Raw genomic sequence first — 27,247 nt, 5'->3', positions numbered from 1 at the left:
ACAAATAGGAGCTTTTTTTTTCCTCAATAAGTATTTTTCTTTTTCAGTCCAGCTTCTGTGGCCATGTACAGTACATTAAAAATCTTTTTGCTTCCTTGTTTTCTCTACTTGATTTTTACAGCTCATCTCAATCCCTTCTGACCTCTTGTATGTTGCCTTGCATTCGTCCATCTTTTTTCTCTGTGTTGTCATGGAGTTAGCAAGCTCTCTACACCCACTTGGTGCCCAGTCGGTATTTATTGATGCTAATGATGATGGTTACACAAAGATGCTGCTGGCACCAGTCCTGTAGCCTCTGAGATTGCTTGGATAATCATGACCTCCTAAAAACAGAAAAGGAGTCAATCATCTGACTCCTAATTGAAGGTCAGAATTTGGTGTCAGCATTTGTTTCTGTGGTGATTGTGTAGCTTTTTCTGCAGAATTAACTTTGACAGTTGGAGTAGTCAGGTTTTCTGGCATGCGGCTGATTATCATGCATTCTTAAATTACTTCCTAAAATAGATCGTAGAGATGGGTGGGTCAAGCAAATACTGATCATGGTACAGATTTGTTTTAATTGGAGCAAGGGGTCAGGGAGTCCTACCATTGAGGGTATAGTTGACTGCCAGGCTCTAGATGAATTTCCTGTTCTTCTTGCCCATAATCATTTTTGCATCAAAGAAAATTGTGCAAAACTGTTTTTTTGTTTTTAATGTTTGTTTACTTCGGGGACAGAGAGAGATAGAGCACGCATGGGGGAGGGCCAGAGAGGGAGGGAGACACAGAATCCGAAGCAGGCTCCAGGCTCTGAGCAGTCAGCACAACCGCGGGATTGTGACCTGAGCTGAAATTGGATGCTTAACCGACTGAGCCACCCACGTGCCCCAAACTGGTTGGGTTTTGGTGGGGTTTTTTTTTAATGTTTTTTTATTTTTGAGAGAGAGATTGTGTATGCAAGCAGCCAGGGAGGGGCAGGGAGAAAGAGAAACAGGATTTGAAGCAGGCTCCGGCTGACAGCAGAGAGCCCGATGTGGGGCTAGAACTCATGAACCATGAGATCATGGCCGGAGCCAAAGTCAGACGCTTAACCCACTGAGCCACGCAGGCACCCTAAAACTTGTTTTAGTCATAAATACTTCTCTTTTGTCTGCCTTTCTGGTATCTCTTCTATATTCCCACCTCATTTCTTCTAAGGAATGTTAGAAGATTCCTTATTTTTGCTTTTTTCCTGCTTTGGTCTCTGTCCTTCATGAGCATATTTTCATCCTCAGCAACTTTTGGGTCGAGCAGTGTTTTCTGCATGTTAAATTTGGGTGCAATGCACTAAAAACTCTGCTAATGACAGCGATGTGCATTATTCTAAAGAGTGTCATGATGTTGAGGTTGAACTTACAACTCTTGGCAACATACTTCCATAATTTCAGTATCCAGGATTTTTAAATAAAAGAAGGAAAGAAATGAAAAAAATGTTTTTTATTAGAAAAAGAAAAATGTTGGGGCGCCTGGGTGGCGCAGTCGGTTAAGCGTCCGACTTCAGCCAGGTCACAATCTCGCGGTCCGTGAGTTCGAGCCCCGCGTCAGGCTCTGGGCTGATGGCTCAGAGCCTGGAGCCTGTTTCCGATTCTGTGTCTCCCTCTCTCTCTGCCCCTCCCCCGTTCATGCTCTGTCTCTCTCTGTCCCAAAAATAAATAAACGTTGAAAAAAAAAATTTAGAAAAAGAAAAATGCTGTGCAAAGGGAGATTATAACCAAAAGCAAAATCAGTATCTCATCTGTGGCAGGTTTCATTTAATAGAAAGTACAGATTATTTCTTACCGTATCTAATGATTCCCAAACGTATGTTTTCTTTCTTCTTTTTTTTAAGTTTATATATTTATTTTGAGAGAGAGAGAGAGAGAGAAAGACCACACAGATGGGAGATGGGCATAGAGAGAGAATCCCAAGCAGGCTCCACACTGTCAGTGCAGAACCCGATGCGGGACTTGAACTCACAAACTGTAAGATCATGACCAGAGCCAAAATCAAGGGTTGGATGCTCAACTGACTCAGCCATCCAGCCGCCCCTCAAACTTCTCTTTTCAACTTAGCCTGCCCACCAAAGGCCTGGCCTATATTTCTAGCAGTCTCTAATGCAGACTTTTTTTTCCCTCCCATTTCTTGTCCAGGGCTGCTAGCCCAGCCCCCACACGCAGTATGTTAGCCAGGGATTCCTCTTATATTTATATTTATATATATATGTATGTGTGTGTGTGTGTGTGTGTGTGTGTGTGTATATATATATGTGAACATATATATGAATAATAGGCTAACATATACACATAAGCTAATTTAAGTTCTCCTCTATTTAAAGAAATTAATAGGGAACATGAAGCTATTCAAGAAGCTATTTCAAGTAAGCATATATGATTCACAGGTGCTGGAAAATATTTATTGAATATCAATTTTAGCTTTATAACTTGACTAAAGAAGGGTAAGAAGAGTAAGACTTGAAGGAAGTGGAATATTCAGGAGGTGGAAAGAGAGGCAAAGAATGTCAGGTAGAAAAACTTGCCTCTGTGATTTTTTAACTTTTGTCTTATTTTTCTGTTGGCAAAAGGGGTGTAATTATTTAGCATGTCGGCCTGACATTCCTCACCCCCAGTCTATATCTGTTACATGGGAATAGTCCCCGGTTGCTAGGAGGATTGAATGAGGTGACCTGTGTTAAAAGTGGCATACAGGAGACTCAAAATACTTCTCAGCAAACTGAGATAATCCCTCAGCAAATTGTAGGGTTGTTTCTTACTTGAGGCTCTGGCCTACTAGCGACAGAACTAAGACTAATTCAGGCGCTAGAAGAAATGAATAAGAGTACTTGTGTGCATTTGAGCAATTACTTCAGACATCTTCGGATTCAGTTCTTCCAAAAGGAAAGACTCAAAATCACAAAGAGAACAATTAGTTCTTTATAATAATAGCCTGTGACTTGTGTTGTGAGAATTCCTTGAGATAATTCAAAGTGTTTAGAATGTGCCAGGCACATAGTAAGAACTCAGTAAGTGTTCATTGCTTTTATTTTTATTGTTTCTCATGTGTTTAAAAAAAAAATTTTTAGGGACGCCTAGATGGCTCAGTGAGTTAAGCGTCTTACTCTTGGTTTCAGCTCAGGTCATGATCTCACGGTTCATGGGTTCAAGCCCTGCATCAGGCTCAGTGCTGACAATGCAGAGCCTGCTTGGGATTCTGTCTCCCTCCCTTTCTGCACTTCCCCTGCTTGCTCTCTCTCTCTCTCTCTCTCTCTCAAAAATAAATAAACCTTTTTTTAATAAAAAAAATAAAAATAATTTTTTAAAATAAACCATTTTAAGGAAACCAAATGTATGTGTTTTACAGATAGAGGCAAATTGCCAATTAGAATGTGCATCTAATTTAGAAATTCAGTAGGAGCTAAAGAAATCTTGATGGTTTTCTCGCATTTATCTTTTTTTAAAGATTTTAAGTAATCTCTACACCCAATGTGGGGCTCGAACTCACAACCCTGAGATCAAGTCGCATGCCCTACCAACGGAGCCAGGCAGGTGCCCCAGTTTCCTCACATGTTTAAAGATCTAAATCTCTAGCTGTTGGAATTTAGAGCCTACGCTCTCTCTTGCTCACTCTTGTTCTCCAAAAAAAAAAAAAAAGTCAGCTTTTCTTTATTTCAAAGTAATCTGCATTCTGTGATGATACTCGTCGGTAAGACATGGGAATGATAGTAGGAAGGCTCCTATGGGAACCAGGTTGGTGGGGTCGAGACTCCCTGGACCAAGAGCTGGGAAACCAGAGGTAGTTCTGGCATTTTACATACCAGAATGTGACCTTGGGTAAATCACATAACCTCTCTGGCCAAGTTTTTATTTCTATTAACTAATATACCCCGGTGGCTAATAACATTTGAGAAAGCAGCAAAAGGACTGTTTTCTACCCCGTTAAAAATCACCTTCTAAATGTCCACATTAGCAATAGTAACAACATCGGCAACAAAAAGCTCTTTAAAACAGCGTGGAAACACTGTTGTTTCCCTTGGGCACCCGAGGCATCAGAGCAGCATCCCCCCCACCCTTGAATTTATAATTGTTAATTTGCATCATTCATTTTTCTGAAGCAAATCAGTACATTTTGAAATCCATATTTTGCGGAGCTAGTTAACTAATTGCTGCAATCAGCAGCAATTTATTTTCTAACAGGGCTGTTCAAATCACTCTGAGGTTGGCATACCGTGTGGTGTTTTTTATGATCATGTTTTTAACGATGAGTTTTAATAGGGGAAAATGGTTAATCTGTTAATATTCTCCTGAAAACGCTAACGTTAATCCTATATTTTATCTTTACCCAAAGGTAACTTAAGAGGCCATAGCAGAGTCATTGACCCAGGGGGTACACCAGCTGTTGGAGAGGCTGTCCCATTTAGAAGGACCAAGAGAGGGAAAGAGTACCCTGTTTTCCCTCTTGTTTGGAGACCCTCATTAAATTACTCAGAAACAATAATCAGATAGCTGCTGTTCAAGTTAATGGCACCTCTGAGTCCCTATCAAGAGAGCTTTATTTAATGCGCAACAGACCTGGAGAGATGCAGGTGCTTTTTCAGGCCCTCATTTAATTTAAGCTGCTTTAGTTGGCATGGCAACTAGTTGAGACATCTGGGAGACATTATGCTGGGGATTGAGACTTCAGAGAATTTCTGCTGGAGCAAAGCAGAAACCTTATCATAAAGTGGTGTGTGTTGCTTCTAAATTTCTGAAGCTATACTGTTAAATCTTCAAATTCAGGAATTGTATTGTACAGAGAAATCAAATTTTTAAAGGTTGGCCTGTTTGTTGGCTTGTTTTCTGTGAGGAAAAAACTCCTTTATTTGTGGAGTGAAAAATGTATTTCCCCTGAAGGATTTACTTTGCTAAACTAAAGCTTGATAAAACTTACTCTCTGCAGAGTAGCCTATTTAATCACTTTATAAAAATAATACATTTAAAATTTTTCAGTCTTTTATGTTTAAAAAGATTTTAGAGGAAGGGCGCCTGGGTGGCTCAGTCAGTTAAGCGTCCGACTTCAGCTCCGGTCATGAGGTCATGATCTCACGGTTCGTTGATTCGAGCCCCACGTTGGGCTCTGTGCTGACAGCTCAGAGCTTGGAGCCTGCTTCCGATTCTGTGTCTCCCTCTCTCTCTGCCCCTCTCCTGCTCGTGTTCTGTCTCTTTCTCTCAAAAATAAATAAAAAAATTTTTAAATAGGAAAGATTTTAGAGGAGGGGAAAGCATCTCTGCACAGAGGTAATAAGCAAAATGGTAAAGGTGGACAGGAGCTTTGTGTGGTTTTTGCCCTAGACTTTCTGGTTAATTTAAGTTTATTAACCTACCCCCATTCACTTTTTTTTGTTTTTATTAAGTTTTTTATTTTAATTCAAATGTAGGTAACATAGAGTGTTATGTTAGTTTCAGGTGTACAATATAGTGATTCAGCAATTCTCTGCATTACTCAGTGCTCTACCCCATTTTCTTTTAAGTCAGCTTGTCATCTTCAGCAGAGGTATACTCCTTTTTTTTTTTTTAATGTTTATTTATTTAAGAGAGAGAGTGTGTGCTTGCAAGCAGGGGAGGGGCAGAGAGAGAGAGAGAGAGAGAGAGAGAGAGAGAGAGGGAGACAGAGGATCCAAAGCAGGCTCCGTGCCGACAGCAGAGAGCCCAATGCGGGGCTCAAACCCACAAACCATGAGATTGTGACCTGAGCTGAGTCAGACGCCCAGAAGACTGAGTCACCCAGGTGACCCTCTCTTTTCTTAAGTATTACAACAGGCAGTTGAATGAAAGAGTTTTCAAGTTCACAGATCCTGAGGACAGTGACGTGGTAATCTAGTCATTTGTGTTTAACAGGGGGAATACCCTCTAGTTTATATTTTATGAGAAATTATACACATAGGCATGTGGTCTTAGTAGAGAAGAATTGACTTTACCATTTGAAATCATGCTTTATATTCATTTTGAATGTCTTGCCTTTTTTTTTTTTTAATTTTTTTTTTCAATGTTTATTTATTTTTGGGACAGAGAGAGACAGCATGAACGGGGGAGGGTCAGGGAGAGAGGGAGACACAGAATCGGAAACAGGCTCCAGGCTCTGAGCCATCAGCCCAGAGCCCGACGCGGGGCTCGAACTCACGGACCGCGAGATCGTGACCTGGCTGAAGTCGGACGCTTAACCGACTGCGCCACCCAGGCGCCCCGAATGTCTTGCTTTTTGACACCTGGTAATACTTTGCTCTGTGTTAGGTAGGGTTAAACCATATGAAATTGTTTTTCTTGGTCAAAAGTGGTCCAGTGTTGTCAGTTCAAATCCAGTAGATTTAGGGTGAACAACACCTTGATCAGGAAATACATGTTTTATAATGCTAAATGAAATGTAAGAATTTTTTTCTGAAATGAGTACTTATTTATAAAATATCTGGTTATAGAGCAGTACCCATTCCAGCCAGCCAGTGTTTTCCTTTTCCCCTTTCTTTGAAAATGTAGTCTCTGTTAGAAGAAAGCATATGACATTATTTCATACTTACTCTCTGTTTTTGGCTTTTGTATCGTTTATTCCTTTTATAAGTCAAAGCAAGATTTTTCAAGTGCCAGCAATATGAATTCAACCCGATAACTTGAAAATTAGATGTTTTCTCTCTGCTACTTGCATGCATACCAACTGTCACTACTAACAGTAAAGATTCTGGCATCACAACTTGGCTCCCAGTTTTGTAGATACGAAAGGCAGAGTAGAATATAACCTGCTCTTCACTTCCGTGCAAGAACTTTTCAATCCTCGCAGGAACAAAAAGTTGTCAAACTCAGCAGACGTGCCTGACATCCCATACAGATAAGTGCTTCATACTGTCTTTAGGAATTTTTTTTTTCCTGGAGTAAAATCTCAAGTTGACAACATTTAATACAGTGATAGCAGTTATGATGTGTCTCTGTTTTTGTTTTGTTGTTGTTTTATGTGTAATGTTTCTTTGTTTTTGCCCCTTGATATTTCTGGAACCAATTCAAGAATATTGGGACTTCTGATTAAGGCTTAATGGTGCCAATAGAAGTTTTTTCTTGTCTCTATGATTTAAGAGTTCCTAGTGGGTGGAAATGATGAAATAGAGAACAAAAAGATTTCCTAGTGGGGAAAAATATTTTCAGTGCATACAAGAGGGAAATAGTAAGATTCAGATACTCTTTTCCTATCCCGCAGAAGACCAAAGCTTTATTCCCTGGGGACAGCATGAGCTGAGCTGTCGTGTCTTTGGCCCCTTCCCCAACTCCTACAGAACCTGGCAGCCTGGCCTGTGCCTTCTAAGACAGAAATTTGGAAGACTTCTCTAGAGAAATGGATTAACCCAAGAGAAAGGATCTATATACATAATCGAAGACCCCTTATGACACAAAACTGTAAAGCGCTAAGCCCTCCCACAGAGCCACATTACAGTCAAACGGTAATAACCTAAATGTCCAGTGATAAGGATTGCTTAAGTCATGACATAATCCATAAGATGGAATACTATTTAAAGCACCTAAAATTATATTAAAGAACTGGATTACCATGAAAAGATATTCACAAGATATTTTAAATGGGAAAAAGAAGCGTATGTAATATGTTCTGCTTCAACACCATAATTCCACTTAAAGGAATATATTAAGAAATAATCCGATTCACATAAAGATATAGATACATAGATATGTGATGTTTATCTCAGGTTTGCTTAAAGTATAATTAGAAATAACTTGGGTTTTCAACAACGATAGGTTGGTTAAATGAATTCTGCTCATTCATTTGAACACTATATGGTGATAAAAATTCTGCTTCATTAGAATATTTAACAAGGCACCTGGGTGGCTCAGGCGGTTAAGTGTCCCGACTCTTGATTTCATCTCAGGTCGTGATCTTGCGGTCATGAGATCAGTCCCTTTGTCGGGCTCTGCGCTGGGCTTGGAGCCTGCTTAAGATTCTCCCTCTCCCTCTCCCTCTCCCTCTGCTCCTTCCACACACTTGCATGCACCTGCACACACTCTGTCAAAAAAAATTTGGGGGGGGGGTGCCTGGGTGGCTCAGTTGGTTGAGCATCTGACTTCGGCTCAGGTCACGATCTCACAGTTTGTGGGTTCGAGCCCCGCATCATGTTCTGTGCTGCCAGCTCAGAGCGTGGAGCCTGTTTCGAATTGTGTGTCTCCCTCTCTCTCTGCCCCTCCCTCGCTCACGCTCTGTCCCTCTCTGTCTCAAAAGTAAATAGACATTTAAAAAAAGTTTTTTTAATTTTTTAAGAATATTTAATAACAGGAGAAAATGCTGTATTTTATTAAGAAAGCAGGCAGCAACACCACATTTATGTTACAGTCCCAATTTTAAATATACATACGTGTATGCATGTACAACATTTTCACAAAGATGTTATAGGTTCATTCAAAGAGGTAGGATTCTGGGTCATTTTTCTATTCCTTGGCTTTCTTGTATTTCTCTAGTTTTATACAGTGAAGGTTTTCTTTAAAAACTTTTTTGGAAATTTTCAAAAATACAGAAAAGTAGAGACAGTAGTATAATAACTATTATTTACCTGCTACCCACATTCAGCAGTTGTTCATCATTTTGCCAATCTCACCCTCTTTCCCTTTTTATTGAGGGCAGGGAAAGGAAGGCTGAAGGTATTTTAAAGTAGATCTCAAGGGCACCTGGGTGGCTCAGTTGGTTAAGCATCCAACTCTTGATTTCGGCTCGGGCCATGATCTCCTGGTGGTGGGATTGAGCCCCAAGTCAGGTTCCGTGCTGTGGGTGGAGCCTGCTTGGGATTCTCTCTCTCCCTCTCTCTCTGCCCCTCCCCTACTCTTCTCCCTCTCTCCCCCCCTTCCCTCTCTCTCTCTCTCTCTCTCTCTCTCAACCATAAATAAATGTATTTTTTTTAAGTAGATCCTAGACTTCAAATCATTTTACCTATACTTAAATTTGCATTTCTAACTGATAAGGGCCTTAAAAACCTATTATGTCATTATCACACGTAATAAAATTAGCTAACTCCATACTATTCCCTGATTTCCTTAAAGATCTTTTTTTTTTTTAATTTGTTCTAATGTTTATTTATTTTTGAGAGAGAGAGCACAAATGGGGGAGGGGGAGAGAGAGAGGGTGACGAGGGTGACACAGAATCCGAAGCAGGCTCCAGGCTCTGAACTGTCAGCACCAAGCCTGATGCGGGGCTCGAGCTCATGAGCCATGAGATCATGACCTGAGCCAAAGTCAGATGCTTAACCAACTAAGCCACCCAGGCATCCCACTCAAAGATAACTTTTTTAGTCAGGTTTGTTTGAATCAGATTCTAAACACAGTCCATATATTGCGTTTCATTATTACATCTCGAGACTATTTTATCCCAAACATTCCTACCTTCTCTTCCCCTCACCTACCCAACCCCCCCCCCCCTTTTTTGTCATTGATTTGTTGGAAAAATTTTTTCAGAAGAATGATCCACATTGTGTTTAGCTGATTGCTTCTTCGTGGTGTCTCTTGCTCTTTTATTCTCCATGTTTCTAGTAAACTAGTAATTAGAGCTAGAGGATTCGTTGTATTAAGGTTTTTTTTTTTTTAAGACCTGAATACTTTCTGGGCAGTGGTGTGCATCTTAATAGAGATACAATATCTTATCCCACATTAAGTGTTGCTAGGTTGAGTGGTGATTTGAGGTGATGCTGATCAGTCTCATCCCTTTCAAATGGTTTTAGCAGCCATTGATAATTGATGCCTGTATCCGTGATACCATAGACGTTGAAAAATGGCAATTTTTATTTTTTTTACTCATCTAACATTGCTTCTGCATTCATTAACTGAAATTCTTCTATTAAAAAAACACAGTAAACATTTAGTATATTTTATTACAGTTTTTAAAAATGTAACTCAAAAAATGAAGGGAAGATAAAACCCAGCCATTGAAACAATCTTAAACATAGTCAAGACTGAGTTCTACTACTATGTAACCTTAGATAGGTTACTTGCCTTCTGGTAGCCTCAATTTCCTCATCTGTAATTGGAAGTACTAACACCTCCCTCATATAATTGCCATGAAAATTAGATGAGATGATATATTTAAAATACTAGTAGAGTATTGTTTATCTAGTGGGTGCTCAGTATATATTAGTTCATTTACTCAACAGATGTTTATAGGAGACTTAACTGTAATGCAGGCATTTGTTTCTGACAGTTTGGGATGGACTTGTGAACAAAACAGACAAAAACTCTTGTCCTCATGGAGCAGGACTGGGGAAGCCAACAAACAATAAACATAGTAACTAAATTATGGAGGAGAAGTACTAAAGGGAAAAAAGAAAAGGTAGAGATGTGCAGGGGGATAGCTGTTGTATAAAGCATGCAAGGTGCGGTACTGGGGTGGTCAAGGTAGGCCTCATTCAAAAGATCAGATTTGAGCAAAAACACAAAGGAGGTGAGAAAGTTAGCCGGGGTGTCTGGGAAAGCCCATTCAGGCAGAGGGAACAGCTAGAGCAAAGGTCAGAGTGTGTCTAACATGCTTAGAGAATAACAAAATAGCAAAAATGGTAAGAAAGGAGGTCAGAGCAGTAAGATGCCAGATCATTTCTGGCCATGTAAGGACATTTTAAGGACTTTGGCTTTGACTCTAAATGAAATAAGCTTTTGCAGAAGAGTGACATAATCTGGCTGTCATTCAAAAAGATTGTCCTGTGAAATGCAGCCCCCCCCCAAAAAAAGGTGAATTGATGAATGCAAAGAGCCATGGATAAACATGTACTAAATCAAATTGTTAAGTATAGAATCTGGGTGGTGGGTATATATATATGGGTGATCACTGTTTAATTCTTCCAAGTTTTCTGTGTGTTTAAAACTAAAGAAAAAAATGTAAGGGGTGCCTGGGTGACTCGGTTAAGCATCCAACTTCGGCTCGGGTCATGATCTCACGGTTCATGGGTTCAAGCCCCACATCAGGCTCTGTGCTGACAGCCTGGAGCCTGCTTTGGATTCTGTGTCTCTCTCTCTGCCCCTCCCCTGCTTGCATGTTCTCTCTCTCTCTCTCTCTCTCTCTCTCTGTCAAAATTAAATAAATGTAAAAATTTATAAGCTATTAAGAATAAAGTCTAAATCTAAACCTGGTAATAATACCATAATTTAACTGATATGTATCATTTTGTAGAACAATTCTAACATGTCACTGAAAACTGTTCCTAGGAAATTCTGCATGCTAAATCTCATTTCCTCACTAATCTTCATTATGGAGTAGAATATAATTCTTTGGAAAGAATCTGATTAATAAAACCTCAGGTAAAAGTAACCTAAGAATATAAAAACCCTAAAAATTATGTTTTCTAGATAATAAAGTAACTCAATGTATAGACAAAATAAAAATGTAACAGTCAAAAGTTTATTCTGTCTCCTGTGTGTTAGAAATATAGGGGTCTTGGGCCATAGGAGGTAACAGTGGACATGATAAGAAGTAGTCTAATTCTGTGGCTAAATTATGAAAGAACCAACAGGATTTTCTGATGGATTGGAGATGGAGTGAGAGAGAAAGAGAAATCTAGGATGACTGCAAGGTTTGTGGTTTGTGGTGTGAGCAGCTTGCTGGAAAAATAAGTTTTCTGTGGGAAAGCCTACAACTAGAAAAAGTGATTTGGTGGGGGAAAGATGGAGAATACATGTTTGGACAGTTTGAGATGTCAATTAGACATCCAGAGGAGATGATGAGTAGACAGTTTGATGAACGGGGTTGGACTTAAGGAAACAGGATTAACTAGAAATACAATGTTGGGAGTGATCTGCAAGTATGCTATTTAAAGTCTTAGGATTGGATCCACTTGCCCAAGAAAGTGCTTGTGGAAACACAAGAGGACCAAGCCCTGGGACATTTCAACATTAAGTAATTGGAGAAGAAAACAAAGGAGGATTGAAAAGGAACAACCAGTGAGAGAGAAGAAAAGCCAACAGTCAGGTGTTCTAGAAGCCATTTGACCTAAATGTTTCAAGGAGGGTGTTTTGATTGTGTGTCAAAGCATTGTCAATTAGTTCTCCTCCCTACTCTCAAGTTGTTACTACTTGTTTTTGCTAAAACGTTAAATTAGAAGTGTTTTTAAATCATTCTCCCCAGATAATGACGACTTACTACAAGAGTCTTTAAAGTTCATAAAAGTAAAAACCAAAGCCTAATAGCACCTTTAAAAAAATTTATTTTAAGTTTTGAAGGCAGACGCCTTCTCATCTTTATTTTTTTATGCCTAGCATTTACCCTTACAGTGAGCATGTAAATGCTAAAACACGAGTCCCCGGACCCTCTTAGTTCATGCTAAGCACACTAGGACTACAGCTGCCCCTTAAGATGGACTATATCTTCTAGCACTAGCTGTGGGACAGTCAGTACTGGCACAAAAGGTGTTTTACAGGGTGTCAGATGGGTTGTCCTTCAAAAAGATTTCATAATCTCGCTCTGGAAGAAGAAAGGTAGGATCTGAAGAACTATGTAAGAAAGCAAAATAACTCTGCAATCCAGTAACAGCTATGCTTTTTCTCTTTTCTTTTCTTTTCTTTTCTTTTCTTTTCTTTCTTTTTTTTTTCTTTTTTCTTTGCCTTTTCCCGCTTTCAGTTATACAGGGGTAGGGGGGCCTTAGTGTTTTAACCCAGAACATGAAACTAACTTTCACGAGGTATCGGAAGAATTTAAAGCCGGTAGGAATCTCCCAAAGTCAAAGGTACTCACCCCTTGTCTTAAGGAAGGTTAAATTTAAATCATAAAATTCACCCAGATTTGTAATGAATCATTAACTGTGGGTAGGAGTTAAGACCTGAATCTGTCCTATTCTAGATACAGCAAAAGTTATATTCACAAGAGTTGAATTCTACATCTTCATTTCTCCCCATGCTCCAGCCTATGGTCATCGACCATGTGTTGATCGAACAAAACCCTGAAGGTATAAGAGTAAAAAGGATAGGAAGCTTAAAATTTAATAAGGGAGGCATAAATGTAAAAAAAGAAAAAAGTTAAATAACAAAACAAATTATTAAGATGGGAGGAAGGCTTGGATTTGAACTAATCATTTTATACATTTCTAGGAGTATTATACTTTATAAAGTAACTTCAGCCACAATTGGTGGGTAGATTGTCATCCTTTCCATTGGTACCTTGGTGGCCTAGGGTGAGACCCCCAACCCTCTCTTGTTTGGATTCACAGGATGCTCCAGTAACATGTCTGAATAGACACCGAGGCTCTTTGATCTTCAATTTCTTCCCGGCCTGGCTGTCATTTAAAACGTTTACCCTTATTGAGAAGATATTTGCCAATGACCTATCTGATAAAGGGTTAGTATCCAATATATATAAAAAACTTATGTAACTTCACACCCAAAAAATAAATAATCCAATTAAAAATGGGCAGAAGACATAAACAGACATTTCTCCAAAGAAGACATACAGATGGCCAACAGACACATGAAAAGATGCTCAGTATCCCTCATCATCAGGGAAATGCAAATCAAAACTACAATGAGATGCCACCTCACACCTGTCAGAATGGCTAAAATCAAAAAAACAAGTGTTGGCGAGGGTGTGGAGAGAAAGGAACCCTGGTGCACTGTTGGTGGGAATGCAAACTCGTACAGCCACTGTAGAAAATAGTATGGAGGTTCCTCAAAAAGTTAAAAATAGAACTACCCTACAATCCAGGATTGGCACTGCTGGGTATTTACCCCCCCCCCAAAAAAAAAAAAAAAAACAGAAAAACACTAATTCAAAAGTGTACATGCACCCCTATGTTTATAGCAGCATTATTTACAATAGCCAAATTATGGAAGCAACTCAAGTTGTCCATCGATAGATGAATGGATAAAGAAGATGTGATATATATAAAGGAATATAAATGGATATACAATGGAATATAATGTGATATACAATGGATAAAGAAGATGTGATATATATAATGGAATATAAATGGGTATGCAATGTATATAATCGAATATAAAAAGGAATGAAATCTTGCCATTTGCAACAACCATGGATGGCTCTAGAGAATATAATGCTAAGTGAAATGAGTCTGTCAGAGAAAGACAAATACCATATGATATCACTCATAGTGAATTTAAGAAATAAAACAAATGAACAAAGGGGGCAAAAAGAGTCTTAACTATAGAGGACAGTTACCAGAGGAGGAGGTAACTGTCCCCACCTATAGGGGAGGATGGGTGAAATTGGTGAAGGGGATTAAGAGTACCTTTATCCTGATGTGCACTGAGTAATGTGTAGAATCTGTGAATCACTGTGTTGTACACCTGAAGCTAATAGAACACTGTATGTTAACCACAGTGGAATTAAAAACTTAATTTAAAAAATATTTACCCTTATTTTTCTTTTATAATGCTAATTATAGAGGAGTCACTTAGTTTATGTCTGCTAACTTTTAAATGGTAAATTCTTTAATTTTGGCAATTTTTTATCTTGTGAGGGCTGGAATTCTCACCTTTGTCATACTGTCTAGAAGCTTTCTTTCCTTAAACTTTCTCCAGCCTTAAGAGTGGAAGTTATTCTTTAGACCTAGCGCCTACTTTGAGGGGATTGGGACTGAATTCTCTGAACTCTCCTTAACTTAAAACTTCAAGATATGTTGTCACAGAATTGATGCAGAGTGACCTACATAAAATTATCGTCTCTCCTCAACCACTCAGCTCAGATCATGTCAAAGTTTTTCTTTATCAGATTTTGCGAGGTAAGCTTTTCTTTGTGAAGAAAAAGGTAGTGTCACTGTATACGTGAAATGTTTTGCTTTTCATTTGAACTTTAATCTGACCTCCCAAGGCTTTCTTCTTCCCTAAAGACTTTTTTCTTTTGACCAAGGTCAAATATAATATTCTCTATACTTGATGTTAAATAAGAGGCTTTTTTAAGGGTGGCCAAATGGTTCTTATTTTCAGTGATGGAAGAGAAAGCCCTAATTCATGACTAGGTTAATCTAGGGAGTAAATAAGCAAGAGGGTTTGTCAAACCCCGTGGTCTGTCACAAAGTTTCCACTAAACAGCCTTTAGTAGGGATATGTGACTGGCATCAGATAACTCAATTAAAAAGTAACTTGTGTCATCCAGACATTTATTCTTCAAACCAGCAGTACATAAGCCTGACCAAAGTGTTGGCTGGTGTACCTGAGTCCAATTCTAGAAAAACAAAATGACTCTTAAAGCCAGAGCATCAAGGAGACTGAGAAACAGCCAGCTAAATAATTCTCCAGGCTGGCTCACTCGAGAGCACCAACCTGATGGAGAGGCAGTTTGAGCCGACATTGATGGAGCTTCTTCTGGCCATCAGGTGTGTCCTTCGGAATTTTGCTGTTACAAATGGAGAATTGTTTAAAGCTGAAACAGCTTCCTTACCTAGTAAAATATCCTCCCCCTGCCCCTCCCTCACTAGGATTTATAGAATTCAGACATTCTTTATAGAGGTGAAAAAGCATCTAACAACAGAATGAAAGCACAGCGTTAAAACCACGATGTTCGCTTTCTGTGGATTTGTTGACATTCTGTGGTGGGGGACAGAATAAAGATACTGGATACTGGATCTTTTTTTACACTTGAAAAAAACACACGATTTACTGTATTTTGTTCAGAAGACTCAGCCTTGAAGCTGTGACCTTTTTTTAGCAGTGCTACAACCCTCGGTCTTTTAAGGTGTCAGAAATATTGTAAAGTAATTAATTATTACCCTCTCGAATCTCAGTGGTGGAGAATACTACTGACAGACCTGGGCAGGTTGCTGACTTTTGTCTTCCCAGTAAAAATCTGCCCTGGGAAAGGCTCCCCGGTGGGTAATGGGAATCACAGGGTGACGGTACCAGCAGCAGAGCTCCAGTGGCCAACCCACACCTAGGAGCAATTTGAGGACGTTCGTATGGTCAGCTTTAATTCCAGTGCCTGAAAAGCTTATCTATATTTAAACCTAAATCATCTTTTGAATGATAGGCATGATCTGTAGATTGTGCAAGCCTTTGATGACACTTTATTTTACTGTCGCAAAATTACAGGTTTTTTGAGGTAGGGCTAAGTCTAGCTTTTAATAATGTTTATTAGGCCATCATTTAGAGTACAGTCTTAAATCCTGTACTCTCTGTTTCTGTGGTTTTCCCCCCAAATCATTGGTTGAGTGAAAGGAATTAAATATCTGCAATTAAATCCGTTTGTTATTTCAGGTTTGAAATATCTCCATTCAGCTGGCATTTTACATCGAGACATTAAGCCAGGGAATCTCCTTGTGAACAGCAACTGTGTTCTAAAGGTAGCTTTTCAGTTTATTTGAGTATCTGAGAAAAATTCAGAATGTCAAGGCAGGTTTAAGAGCAATGTGTTTTTGTGAAAGAGTTAAATTTGTTTTCATCGCTTTGCCAAAAATGAAAGAACCCGGGTTTCCCTAGCAATGTCACTAGTCATGGCCACAGTAACTGATTTGTAGTCTTGACTCATGGTTTCTTCATGATAGCTTGCATATGTTTTAGAAACACTGAAATTGGAATTACAATGTGACCAGAAAGAAGATGGAGAAGGTGATTTCTTTTTCAATTGTTCCATTGTTAAAAGAAGTACACATCAAAAGGAATATTGGAAAACCAGTAAGCTGTTTATATGAGAATGAAGTATGGCTTTTAAGAAACCTGTAGCATTTTTATACCCTGCGTGACTGAGGTAGTAAAGTAGGGAAGTGGAAACACAAGTACTAAGCCAGGAAAGGGTTAAATGTATTTGACAATATAGTAGCCAATCCTGCTACCCCCTCTGAGGGGGTATTGATTGCAGGATTAATTATAGTGAGTAGCTCCAAAATCTCAAGCCATCAGTTTCCATTTTACTTTCCCCCAGTGTCTCCATCCACCCACCCCCTCACCCCTGCCCGTTTTTTGTTAGAGTGAGTGGCTCACCAATTGCAAAATCCACATATGTGCGTCTCCCTGCCTCCAATAGAGAGATGTATTCATGGAGCTCCTAGATCGGAAGAGAACCACCATACCTTCCCCATCATAGAAGGTAGAGATAAGGGCCTTCCTAGAGCTGTGCCATCCTGTGTAAGCAAATTTAAATTCCGTTTAGTTTGTGAGTGGCTACAGTATTACATGGTGCTTCAGTCTGCAGTAAATGCTGTTAACGTTTCAACTGATATATTTGAAAAAAACTGGTTTTTAAATGTTGCCTGCTTTATAAGTAATCAAGCTGTCATTGTTACTTAGCTTGATGGCAGTTAAACTAAATATTAAAAGCAAGTATATAAATGAATATCATTTTGTATTTTAAATGCTTTCTTTAAACTGTGGCCCAATTTTCTTTAAAAGCTGGTATGATATACTGCTTTAGGATAAAATTCTCCCTTCATTATAGCCTTCAAGAACTGTTTCTGATTTAACTCTGGAAAGATTTTTTTTTTTTAACTATTTTTCATAATTTCCCTGAAAACAACTGGTGTCGTAGTGCAGTCTCTTTCCACAGAGAAATTAATTGTCCCCAGTGTCCACTGAAGTAAATATTCTTTCTATAGGTCATTGAGTTCATTCCCCTGCTACCTTTCCCCTTTTTGAAGAGATCTGCAACCTATTCCCACAACCCTCATTGTAATTAAAAACAAAAACAAAAACAAAAACAAAACAAAAACAAAAAACTTAAGAGTTCTTTATTCTGTTCAGGCCAAATCAGTTTTATGACAATTTATGCCAGTTTTTTCTTACTTTGGTTTCTGGTTGGAGAATTTCACAAAGCATTTTGTGTAGAATGCTTGATGCCATTACCTGCTTGAAATCCGTTAAAAACAGTTTTTTAATGTTTATTTATTTTTGAGAGAGAGAGCACGAGAGCACGCAAGCCAGGGAAACGCAGAGAGAAGGAGAGACAGAATCCCAAGCAGGCTCCACACCATCAGTGCAGAGTCTGATGCGGGGCTCAGATTCACCAACCACAAGATCATGACCAGAGTGGGATCAAGAATCGGGGGCTTAACCAACTACACCACCCAGGCGCCCCTGAAGTCTATTTTTTAAAATCATTAGTAATGGTGTTGTAACTTCTGGCTACATAAATGAGTAACTAGAGGAAAATGTCAATTATGAATAAACCAATACACACAGATCAGGATAAATTGAAATTGTGCCCTGTTCCTTTGACTTGTCCAAGCTGCCTACTTTTAAAACCCAGAATGGTTAGGGGGCTTCTGGGGTGGCTCCGTTAGTTGAGCATCAGACTCTTGATTTCAATTCAGGTCATGATCCCAGGGTCATGGGATGGAGCCCCACATTGGGCTCTGCACTGAGTGTGGAAACTGCTTAAGGTTCGTTCTCTCTCTCTTTCTCTCTCACTCTCTTTCTCTCGCTAAAATAAAAAAATAAAAATAAAACCCAGAATGGAATGTCAAGCTATGGACAAACTAATTCTGCCTTCTCAAATGTACAAATTCATCAAAAATAATTATGATAAAACATTTCTTTTAAATTATATCCTTTCATATTATGAATATATTTTATTTCCTATTAAGCACAAAATGGATAATTTTATTGGAAATCTCATTATCTTTTTGGCTATCTGATCATATAACCTTCTTACTTTGGGTTTAGCTTGTCTTCCAGATAAATTGCCAAAAATGACTCCAGACTGATGTTTTTAACAAGGGACTTGCTTTATAACAAAATATTTTCTGTCCGGTGGGTGGTTGGTTGTTTTTTGTTGTTGTTGTTTTGTTTTTTGTGGGTTTTTTTTTACTCTAAATACAAGAATGATAGGAAAATGGATTAAAGTTCTTTGGTTTTTGTTTTGTTTTAAAAGATATCCTAAAACACCATGGCATTTTAAATATTATGTGTTATTTGAACCCTAGCCTTTGGGAGGATTTGATAAGCAACTTAATTTTTTTTAATGTTTTTATTTATTTTTGAGACAGAGAGAGACAGAGCATGAACAGGGGAAGGTCAGAGAGAGGGAGACACAGAATCTGAAACAGGCTCCAGGCTCTGAGCCGTCAGCACAGAGCCCAACACGGGGCTTGAACTCACGGACTGTGCTATCATGACCTGAGCTGATGTCGGACGCTTAACCGACTGAGCCACCCAGGCACCCCAATAAGCAACTTATAGTTTGGTTTTTGTTTTGTTTTGTTTTGTTTTGTTTTGTTTTTGCTATGGTTTTCCAACTTTTTTTTTTTTTTTTTAGCTGTCAGACCCTTTTTTCAATTAAAATCGTAGGCTGGGACCTCAACTTAGAACAGTATTATTTTGTTGCTTCTAACACTGACTCAATGAAGTTAATCAGTGAGAATGCTAAAGTTTGGAAGACCGTTACTCTCTTGTCTTAGCCTCAGTGCTCCCCCTTTCTGTTTTGTTTGCCCAGTTTCAAGAAAGTCTTAATTCCTGAAAATAAGCAGAAGTTGCCATTGGTGGCACTGCTGTTTTCCACTAACAGCTCATCTTGGAACTGCAGCCTCTCAGTAAACAGAAGTAACAGGAAAAGATTCGTTTTTCGGTCTGCATGTAAATTAACCAATCTTCCTCATCTACTGTTGTGTCACCAGGTTCCAGCATGCTGTCCAAAACTTGAGAGGCATTAAGTTAAATATTTACGGCACGAAGAAAGGAATGAACCTAGTGGCACTGGTATCCTACAGTGTGCCACATTTTGACATATTCACACATTTGAGTGTGAATTAGTATTTTAAAAATAGATACATGTGAAGTTTAGGACTCAGTTTGATTTAAAGAAATTTTACTATGTGTATTCTGTAATGAGAGTGAACATAGTTCAGGAAGTCTTCAAGATTGGCTCTTTTTTTTTTTTTTTTTCTTATAATACTTCCTCAAGAAGCCTTGAAAATACATAGTTTGGTTTCTACATTAAACCTAGATATGTGCGTTGAGCTGTCTTTTTGGTTTAGTTATCAATTGAAAAGACATTAAAAGTGAGAAGAATATTTTTAAGATCATCATTTTATATAGAAATAAGGAAGTTTGAGCCTTTTTTCCCCCCTCTTATACCGATAAGATCAAATTATACATTGACACAAATATACCCTACCTGTATCATTGAAAACTTCTGAGTTTGGAGATCTATCATGATTTTAACTTTTTGGCTATTTTGTTTTACTTTACCGTTTGTAAATACATGTGTCTCTTTAACAATATTTTGATAATCTTTTCTATTTAGATTTGTGATTTTGGATTGGCCAGAGTGGAGGAATTAGATGAATCCCGTCATATGACTCAGGAAGTTGTTACTCAGTATTATCGGGCTCCGGAAATCCTGATGGGCAGTCGTCATTACAGCAATGCTATTGACATCTGGTCTGTCGGATGTATCTTTGCAGAACTACTAGGACGAAGAATACTGTTTCAGGCACAAAGTCCCATTCAGCAGGTATGATTTTACATTAGGCTGTAGTAGCTTTCAATTCTATTACAGATTTAAAGGAAAAAACCACCTTGCACACATGTCCTGGGCTTATTCGTTGTACTGTCTGCATTGCTTTTAGCAAATTCGGGTTCACTTAAAATTCAGAAAAGTTATGAAGTTGAAGATTACAGAGAGATTCATTTTGTAACTTACCGGCCTATTAGAGGGAGTGTTGGCTTTATTACTTGCCCTGATGCATGTAACCGTTTGCACAGGTGTAATCTTCAGTTGTTAGATTGTCTCTGTTCTTTCTAACTGAATGCATCCAACTTGAAAATGTATTTGGTGGCTTAATGTACTTACTCTTTATGCTTAGAACATAAATTTTAAGTGTTGATTTCCTTAAATCTGAACATTTAGAAACATATCTAACCTTTGTTTTGGAGCTACAATATTTAAATATGGCAGAGAACATTAGAAGCTTATTAAAAGGTAGTTTTAAGAACCCATTCATGATACTTTATCTGCCCTAAGAGCTAATTCATTATCATATTTTTTTGCGATAATTCCTAAGTATTTTTTATCCATAAATTCTAACAATGCAACATAAAGTTTGCATTAGAATAATGTAACAGTGATGGACTCGGGCTGCAGAGTCAAATCGATGGGTTCTAGTCCTAGCTCTGCCACTTACTGTCTAGTCATTCTCAGGCAAATTAGAAGGTTCTGAGGACTGTTGTGCAGATCAAATAAAGCTGGAAACGCGGCCAGGCACACAGTGAGCTCTCAGCAAATGTTAGCAACTGTGAGAGTGGTGCTATGCCAGGATGATAGGTATGCAGCAGTAAATAAGACAAGGTTAGTTCCTGCCTTCGTGAAACTTGCACATGAGACAGAAAATAAAGTCTACAAATAAACATAAACCTAAATAATGATAAATTTTGTGAAGAAAAATTGAACCAGGGGATGACAATGGAGCAGAGCAGTGCTAAAGGATTCTCTCTCTGAAGGGATGACATTTGAGGAGTACTCAAGTGAAATGGGGGAGCGAGATATTGGGAGTGTTCCAGGAAAAGGGACAACCCACATAATTACGCCTCTGAGGCAGGAACAAGTGTGGCATGTTGGGGGGTGGCACAATCAAGGAGGAGGTTGTAGGAGACAAGGTCGGAGGGAGAAAGAGCGCCTGACTGTGATGACCTGATAAGTACTTTGGACTTTATTCTGTCCAAATTGTAGTGGAAAGCGGTATGAAGGTTTTGAGCAAGGGAGTATTGAGATTTGATTGATCACATTGTAAGAGATCACCCTGACTACTGAGTATCTTTGTAAATAATTCATACACCTGACCCAAAATGGAATTGTTTCTACAAAGAATTAACTGATACATTAGAAACTGTATATGCTATGATCAGCATTTAGTTATTTTTCTGCTAAACATTCCAAGTCTATTTTTATCAAATTTCCATCTTAAAAATTGATCCTAGTGATAAAAAATTGTCATATATAATTTTAATGTTGGGTACTATTGACAGTACCCACTTCACTATTCGATTTTTTTAGAGAGTAGATTTTAATGGACTTACCTGTAAGACCATCATGTCTGCACATAAGCAGCTGCCATACAGAAAAGCTTAAATAAAAGTTGAGGTGTTCAAATTCTGTATATTGAACCAGGATCTTGGGTTGCTACTGAAAAGACTGTGTGTGTGTGTGTGTGTGTGTGTGTGTGTGTGTGTGTGTGTGTGTAAAACAATGTATGCAGGAACTGGCCTGGGATTCAGATACCTTATTTTCTAGAGAAATGCATGCGTCTTGAATTTGCCAGTATGATGTAGCCAGTAACAGATAACACTATCTATCATCAGTGTATTTTAGTATGAGAAGTCAAGATCTAAAATAGGAAAAGAGGCTAACTTCTAAATGGAAGTAGTCATTTTCTGTAGCATTTTCTCTGTATCTTTGAGAAATGAAAACCCTAGGTGCTACAGTACATAAAAATATTTCTCATCCATGGATCTAACCCATTGTAGACAACTTTCTGAATGTTTCCATTTGTTTTCATGAGCCAGTTATTTTCTTCTGCCTTTAGGTTAGTAGTTAGAGGTCCATAAGTATCACCAACACACTTTTCCCAAAAGGCTTTGTGTAGAGATCTTTTATGGAAAACAAGCTACTTGATCATCCCCATTATCCTGGAGGACAGTGATCCTTATATAGATCTCATAGTTTTGATAAGTGCAGAAAAATGGTGCTTTAGGGGCACCTAGGTGGCCGGTTAGTTAAGCATCCAGCTTTGGCTCAGGTCGTGATCTTCCAGTTCACGAGTTCTAGCCCTGCATCGGGCTCACTGCTGTCAGCACAGAGCCCACTTTGGATCCTCTGTCCCCCTCCCTCTCTCTGCCCCTCCTTTGCTTGGGCTCTCTCTCTCTCAAAAACAAATAAACATTAAAAAAAAAAAAAGGGAAATAAAATGGTGCGTTATATCTGGCAATCCCAGTACCAGAAAATGAAGTATTCTGTAGGTAGGAATTTTCCGTCCTGGAAGAATCCGAATGACATATTATTGCTAATTAGGTTATGAAGTTGGAAGAGTTTTAGCACTACAGAAAATTGTGGAGGTGGTGTCTGACCTACCAAGACTTGTGAGAAGACCCTTTTTTATTGTGCTTTGCTAACTAAATGTGGTCTTATTCAGTATTATAGTTTTCTAAGAACCGCAGTTTTCTGCCAGTGTAAGAGATTTCTAGCATACCTAGAATGTAAATGAGGTGTTCTGGCCCACACATCAATAACTTAGCTTTCATTTCAGATGTGAATGTTCTGAGTAGTTCCTAAATCACAGCTGCCTGATTTATGGATTAGCTCCTTGATGAGCCTGAATCCTTTGGAAGCATCAGAATCCATTCTTTAACTGTTTGAAAAGAACAGTCATTAGCCAGGAGCAAAAGAGCAGTTCACCTCTGCAAGGATCATAGATACCATGATATCAAGACCCAGGGTAGGTAGATGCAGACTCCTAAACTACTATAGCCTTAGAATGCCATGCTTGCCGAAACATAGTTGATTTCTGTCATCTGGATTCCTAATAAAAATATTTTTCTGGCCTTTTAAAAGTAGTCCAGAAAGTGAACATAGGGGCTCCTATCAGTTAATTTGGAATTTGCCTTAAGGTGGTGTTGTGTTTTTTTCCCTCCAAATTAGGTCCTTGGCCTTGAGTGATTGAAGAGTAATGGAAAGTTGTTTCCATGAGATCTTACTATATCCATCTGTATTTCATATTTCCTTGTAGTTGGATTTGATCACGGATCTTTTGGGCACACCATCACTGGAAGCAATGAGGACGGCTTGTGAAGGCGCTAAGGCACACATACTCAGGGGTCCTCATAAACAGGTAACATGATAGGGTGGGGATCTGTATTTGGTAACCATCTGGGCAGGATTTCTCTTCCGACAGAATAATGAGTTAAGACTGTTTAAACAAGAACATTACTTACGGGTTTTATTTATTTTTTATGTCATGGTCATAAATAAGAAAATGTTAAATATTTGTAAAACTAAATAAAATACCATAATCCCCAGTGCTTTAGGAGAAAATAAATACTGTGTAGCACCTAAATGACCCCTGGCTTTTTGTCTCCTGGTTTTTGATGTGTCTGGGAAAATTACTGGGGGTGGAGCTTTCACTCCAGTGCCATACCTCGTACATGTACATCAAGATGTCTTTTCTAAATACTGAGCCAAAATACTCGGTACCTCTTACTCCAACTACGAGGATGAAGCTATTTCTACTGTACTCTTTCCACTAACACAGAATCAGATGTAAATGTTTTTAGAAAAGAAGTATGGAGAGAGATTGCCAGATCTGTACTGATCAATATTACTTATAACCAGACAAGTCACTGTTGAGGAAGACAAGACGGCTTTTATCTCCACCTGTTGGTTTAGCAGCATTTTTTAGAAGCACTTTTCCTAATCCACTTTGGACAGAACAGCTTAATGATGTGAAGAGTGAGCAAGGAAAATACTTTTCTCAGGAACAGCAAACTAAACAGAAAAGAGGAGGCTTGAACAAGAAGATTCAGCAACTAATTTTCCTGGGCTCTGCCTTGGTTTCTTTTAAATTGGGCATTTAGATGATCTGATGGATCATCAGGACTGATTGATCTGAATGACCAAATGGCAGACTGACTTCGGCTCTCCTCTCAGATTACCAAACAGACATTTAAGCAAGGCCTTGCCTTCCCCTGGCAGTTTCTCTCTGTAATTCCAGTGTGAATCCACAGCTTCCATTCTCACAGGCATAAAGGGCAATGGGTAAAGCGTGTTCTCTTCTAAAACCAGCCCGAACTAGAAAAATAGAGATGTAGATGCTGGGATTTTAAATAGCCCCCTGCCGGTTGCATCCCTCTATTGCATTTAGTTTATAAACTATGAAATAATTTCGGGTCCTAATTCTCTTAGAAAAGCACACAGTAAGTCTTAACCTAGAGAAAGGTTCTGTATTAATATAAGGAACCCAAAAGATCTATTATGTTCTATTTATTGGCCGTCATCAGGAATATTAAAGAAATTTATCAATACCTCATGGTGAATATGCCCTTGGAACTAGCAAAGTAATTTTCCTGTTTTACTGACCTCTTTAGGTCTTTCCTGACTAAAAGTAGCCAGTAATGAAATGTGATTAAGATCACATACCCTGGTGCCACCCTTCCAACTCTAGAGGAATTTTAACTATTGCTAGTGGTTGCCAGCTAATTAATCCTTTGTCAGAGCTGCTAAACAGCAGCTGAGAGAGCAAGGCTTCCTAAGGAGTTTCCTGCCTGCCTTCTAGAACAGCTGGAAAATGTAACATACTGCACCAAAAGCAACTGCTGTCCTTTGAGCATTCCTGGCAAGTGAGTCCTTTTCCTACTAGAAATTTTAAAAATCTGTTAGTTATACAGGGCGCCTGGGTAGCTCAGTCAGTTAAGCATCTGATCCTTGGTTTCAGCTCAGGTCGTGATCTCACAGTTGGTGAGATCAAGCCACTCTGCTGATGCCACGATGCCTACTTGGGATTCGTTCTCTCTGCCTCCCCTCCACCCCCACCTCAAAATAAATAAACTTTAAAAAATAAAAATAAAAATCTGTTAGTTGTAAAAACCTAGAAATTTCAATTAAATACAAAAATAATAAATATATTATTGTCTAAAATGAAGGAGGGGAGAAAGAAAAATTTAAAGTTCTATATTTATTTAACCAGTTAAATAGGTTAAGATGTTAAGCAGAATTTTTTTCCTATACATTTTTGCATGAATTGGCCTCTTAACAGTAATGCCTCCTAGAGTTTATTATTTTGTTTATCATTAAGATTAGTGATGCTCTTAAGAGAACTCCACAGTAAAAGTTAGGGGTAGCCCTGGCTAGTCTTGCTGTTAGAATATTTTGGTTTTGAAGAGACTAGTGGGGCGGAAACAAACTAGGAGACCATTTTTGTCCAGAGGCTAGATACACTTTATACAAAACTTTAAAGTTTTATCTTTAGATACTATTATAACCAGTGCCAGAAATGGTCTCCTGAATCAGGTGTTCATGGGCATTGAACACTAATCCAGGTAGATTTGTATATCATATATAATTGAATGTAAATAAACTTAGCATATTACTTCGTTCCATTTGTCCCCCAGTATGGAAATTCAGGTTTTTATCCACATTTGCTAGTAGATCTTTATACCACCATTACCCTCAAGAGAAGTTAGCAAACCCTTGAAGCTCTTCACTTAAGCCATCAGTCACACTCTGCCTTTTCCCTTCCCATTCTCTACCCCTTCCCTTATACCCATCATGCATATCCTTCATGCCTCTTGGCCTGTTAGCAACTGCTTAAAGGTATCTCCATTCACATTACAGCCACTTAGACCTGAGATTGGAAGACACATACACACCCACACACAAGTATATTGGTATGTAGCCATTTGGATTTTTTTCTTAACTTTAAAAAATTAATTGGGTTCCAAATCCAGTATATACACTATAGCTTGTGTGGTTCTGTACATCAAGACTGTTCTGCAAAGGACATAGTTCTTAGCTCAGCATTCCACACCAGATACATACTCTGTTGTATTTCTTTGGTCTTTAGTGATTAAGAGTGCAGGTTGTGGTGTCAGTCTCAGGCTCACCACAGGGCACAACATGATGATGGTGTCCCAGGAGTCGTACGCTACGGTTTTCAGACAGAATGAATTGTGAATCCTGCCTCTACCGGTAACTCACTTTGTGACCTTAGGCAGATTACTTAACTTCTGTGTGCCTCAATTCATTCATCTATAAAATCAGAATAAAAATGACTCCTACCTCATTAAATTATTATAATGATAAAGAGATAGATGGTACATGCAAGGAGAGCATAGAATAGTGTCTGGTATTCTGAACACTTAATAAATATTAACAATTAAAATTCTCACCATAAAATGGTAGGTATAGCTTGTGATTTTTTTCTTAAGTTTTTTTTTTTTTTTAATGTTTATTTTTGAGAGAGAGAGCGTGAGCGGGGGAGGGACACAGAGAGAGGGAGACCCAGAATGTGAAGCAGGCTGCAGGCTGCAGGCTCCAGGCTCCAGGCTCCAGGCTATCAGCACAGAATCCGATGTGGGGCTCCAGCTCCCGAACTACGACATCATGACCTGAGCCGAAGTCGGTCATGACACTGACTGAGCCACCCAAGCACCCCAGCTTGTGTTTTTGTTTTTTTTTTTTTAAGTAACATATTATGATCAAGTGGAGTTTGTCCCAGGAGTGCAAAAATGGTTCACCTACAGAAAATCTATTAATATGTTTTTTGACATTTTAAGTGAGAAAAATCATGATTATCTCAATTGATGCAGAAAAGGTATTAGATAAGGTTCAGTG

At 38.7% G+C, this 27,247-nt stretch overlaps 1 protein-coding gene across 2 annotated transcripts in view; it reads left to right on the top strand.

Annotated features, from left to right (window-relative positions):
* NLK (nemo like kinase) overlaps nucleotides 1–27,247 on the top strand; it is a 165,233-nt gene that overhangs the window by 121,398 nt on the left and 16,588 nt on the right. For both annotated transcript variants that reach the window (XR_003964596.1, XM_030295237.1), the window contains exons 4-7: nucleotides 14,614–14,720; nucleotides 16,192–16,277; nucleotides 20,171–20,380; nucleotides 23,649–23,750. Coding sequence is in view for 1 of the 2 variants with exons in the window: in XM_030295237.1 (XP_030151097.1) it covers nucleotides 14,614–14,720; nucleotides 16,192–16,277; nucleotides 20,171–20,380; nucleotides 23,649–23,750 (505 nt within the window). In the remaining variant the exon portion in view is untranslated. The remainder of the gene's footprint in view (nucleotides 1–14,613; nucleotides 14,721–16,191; nucleotides 16,278–20,170; nucleotides 20,381–23,648; nucleotides 23,751–27,247) is intronic.

This window comes from Lynx canadensis, chromosome E1, assembly GCF_007474595.2.
Source record: "Lynx canadensis isolate LIC74 chromosome E1, mLynCan4.pri.v2, whole genome shotgun sequence".
Classification (NCBI taxonomy): domain Eukaryota; kingdom Metazoa; phylum Chordata; class Mammalia; order Carnivora; family Felidae; genus Lynx; species Lynx canadensis.
The sequence above is the reverse complement of the archived record's forward strand: the minus strand, read 5'-3'. Positions and strand labels throughout refer to the sequence as shown.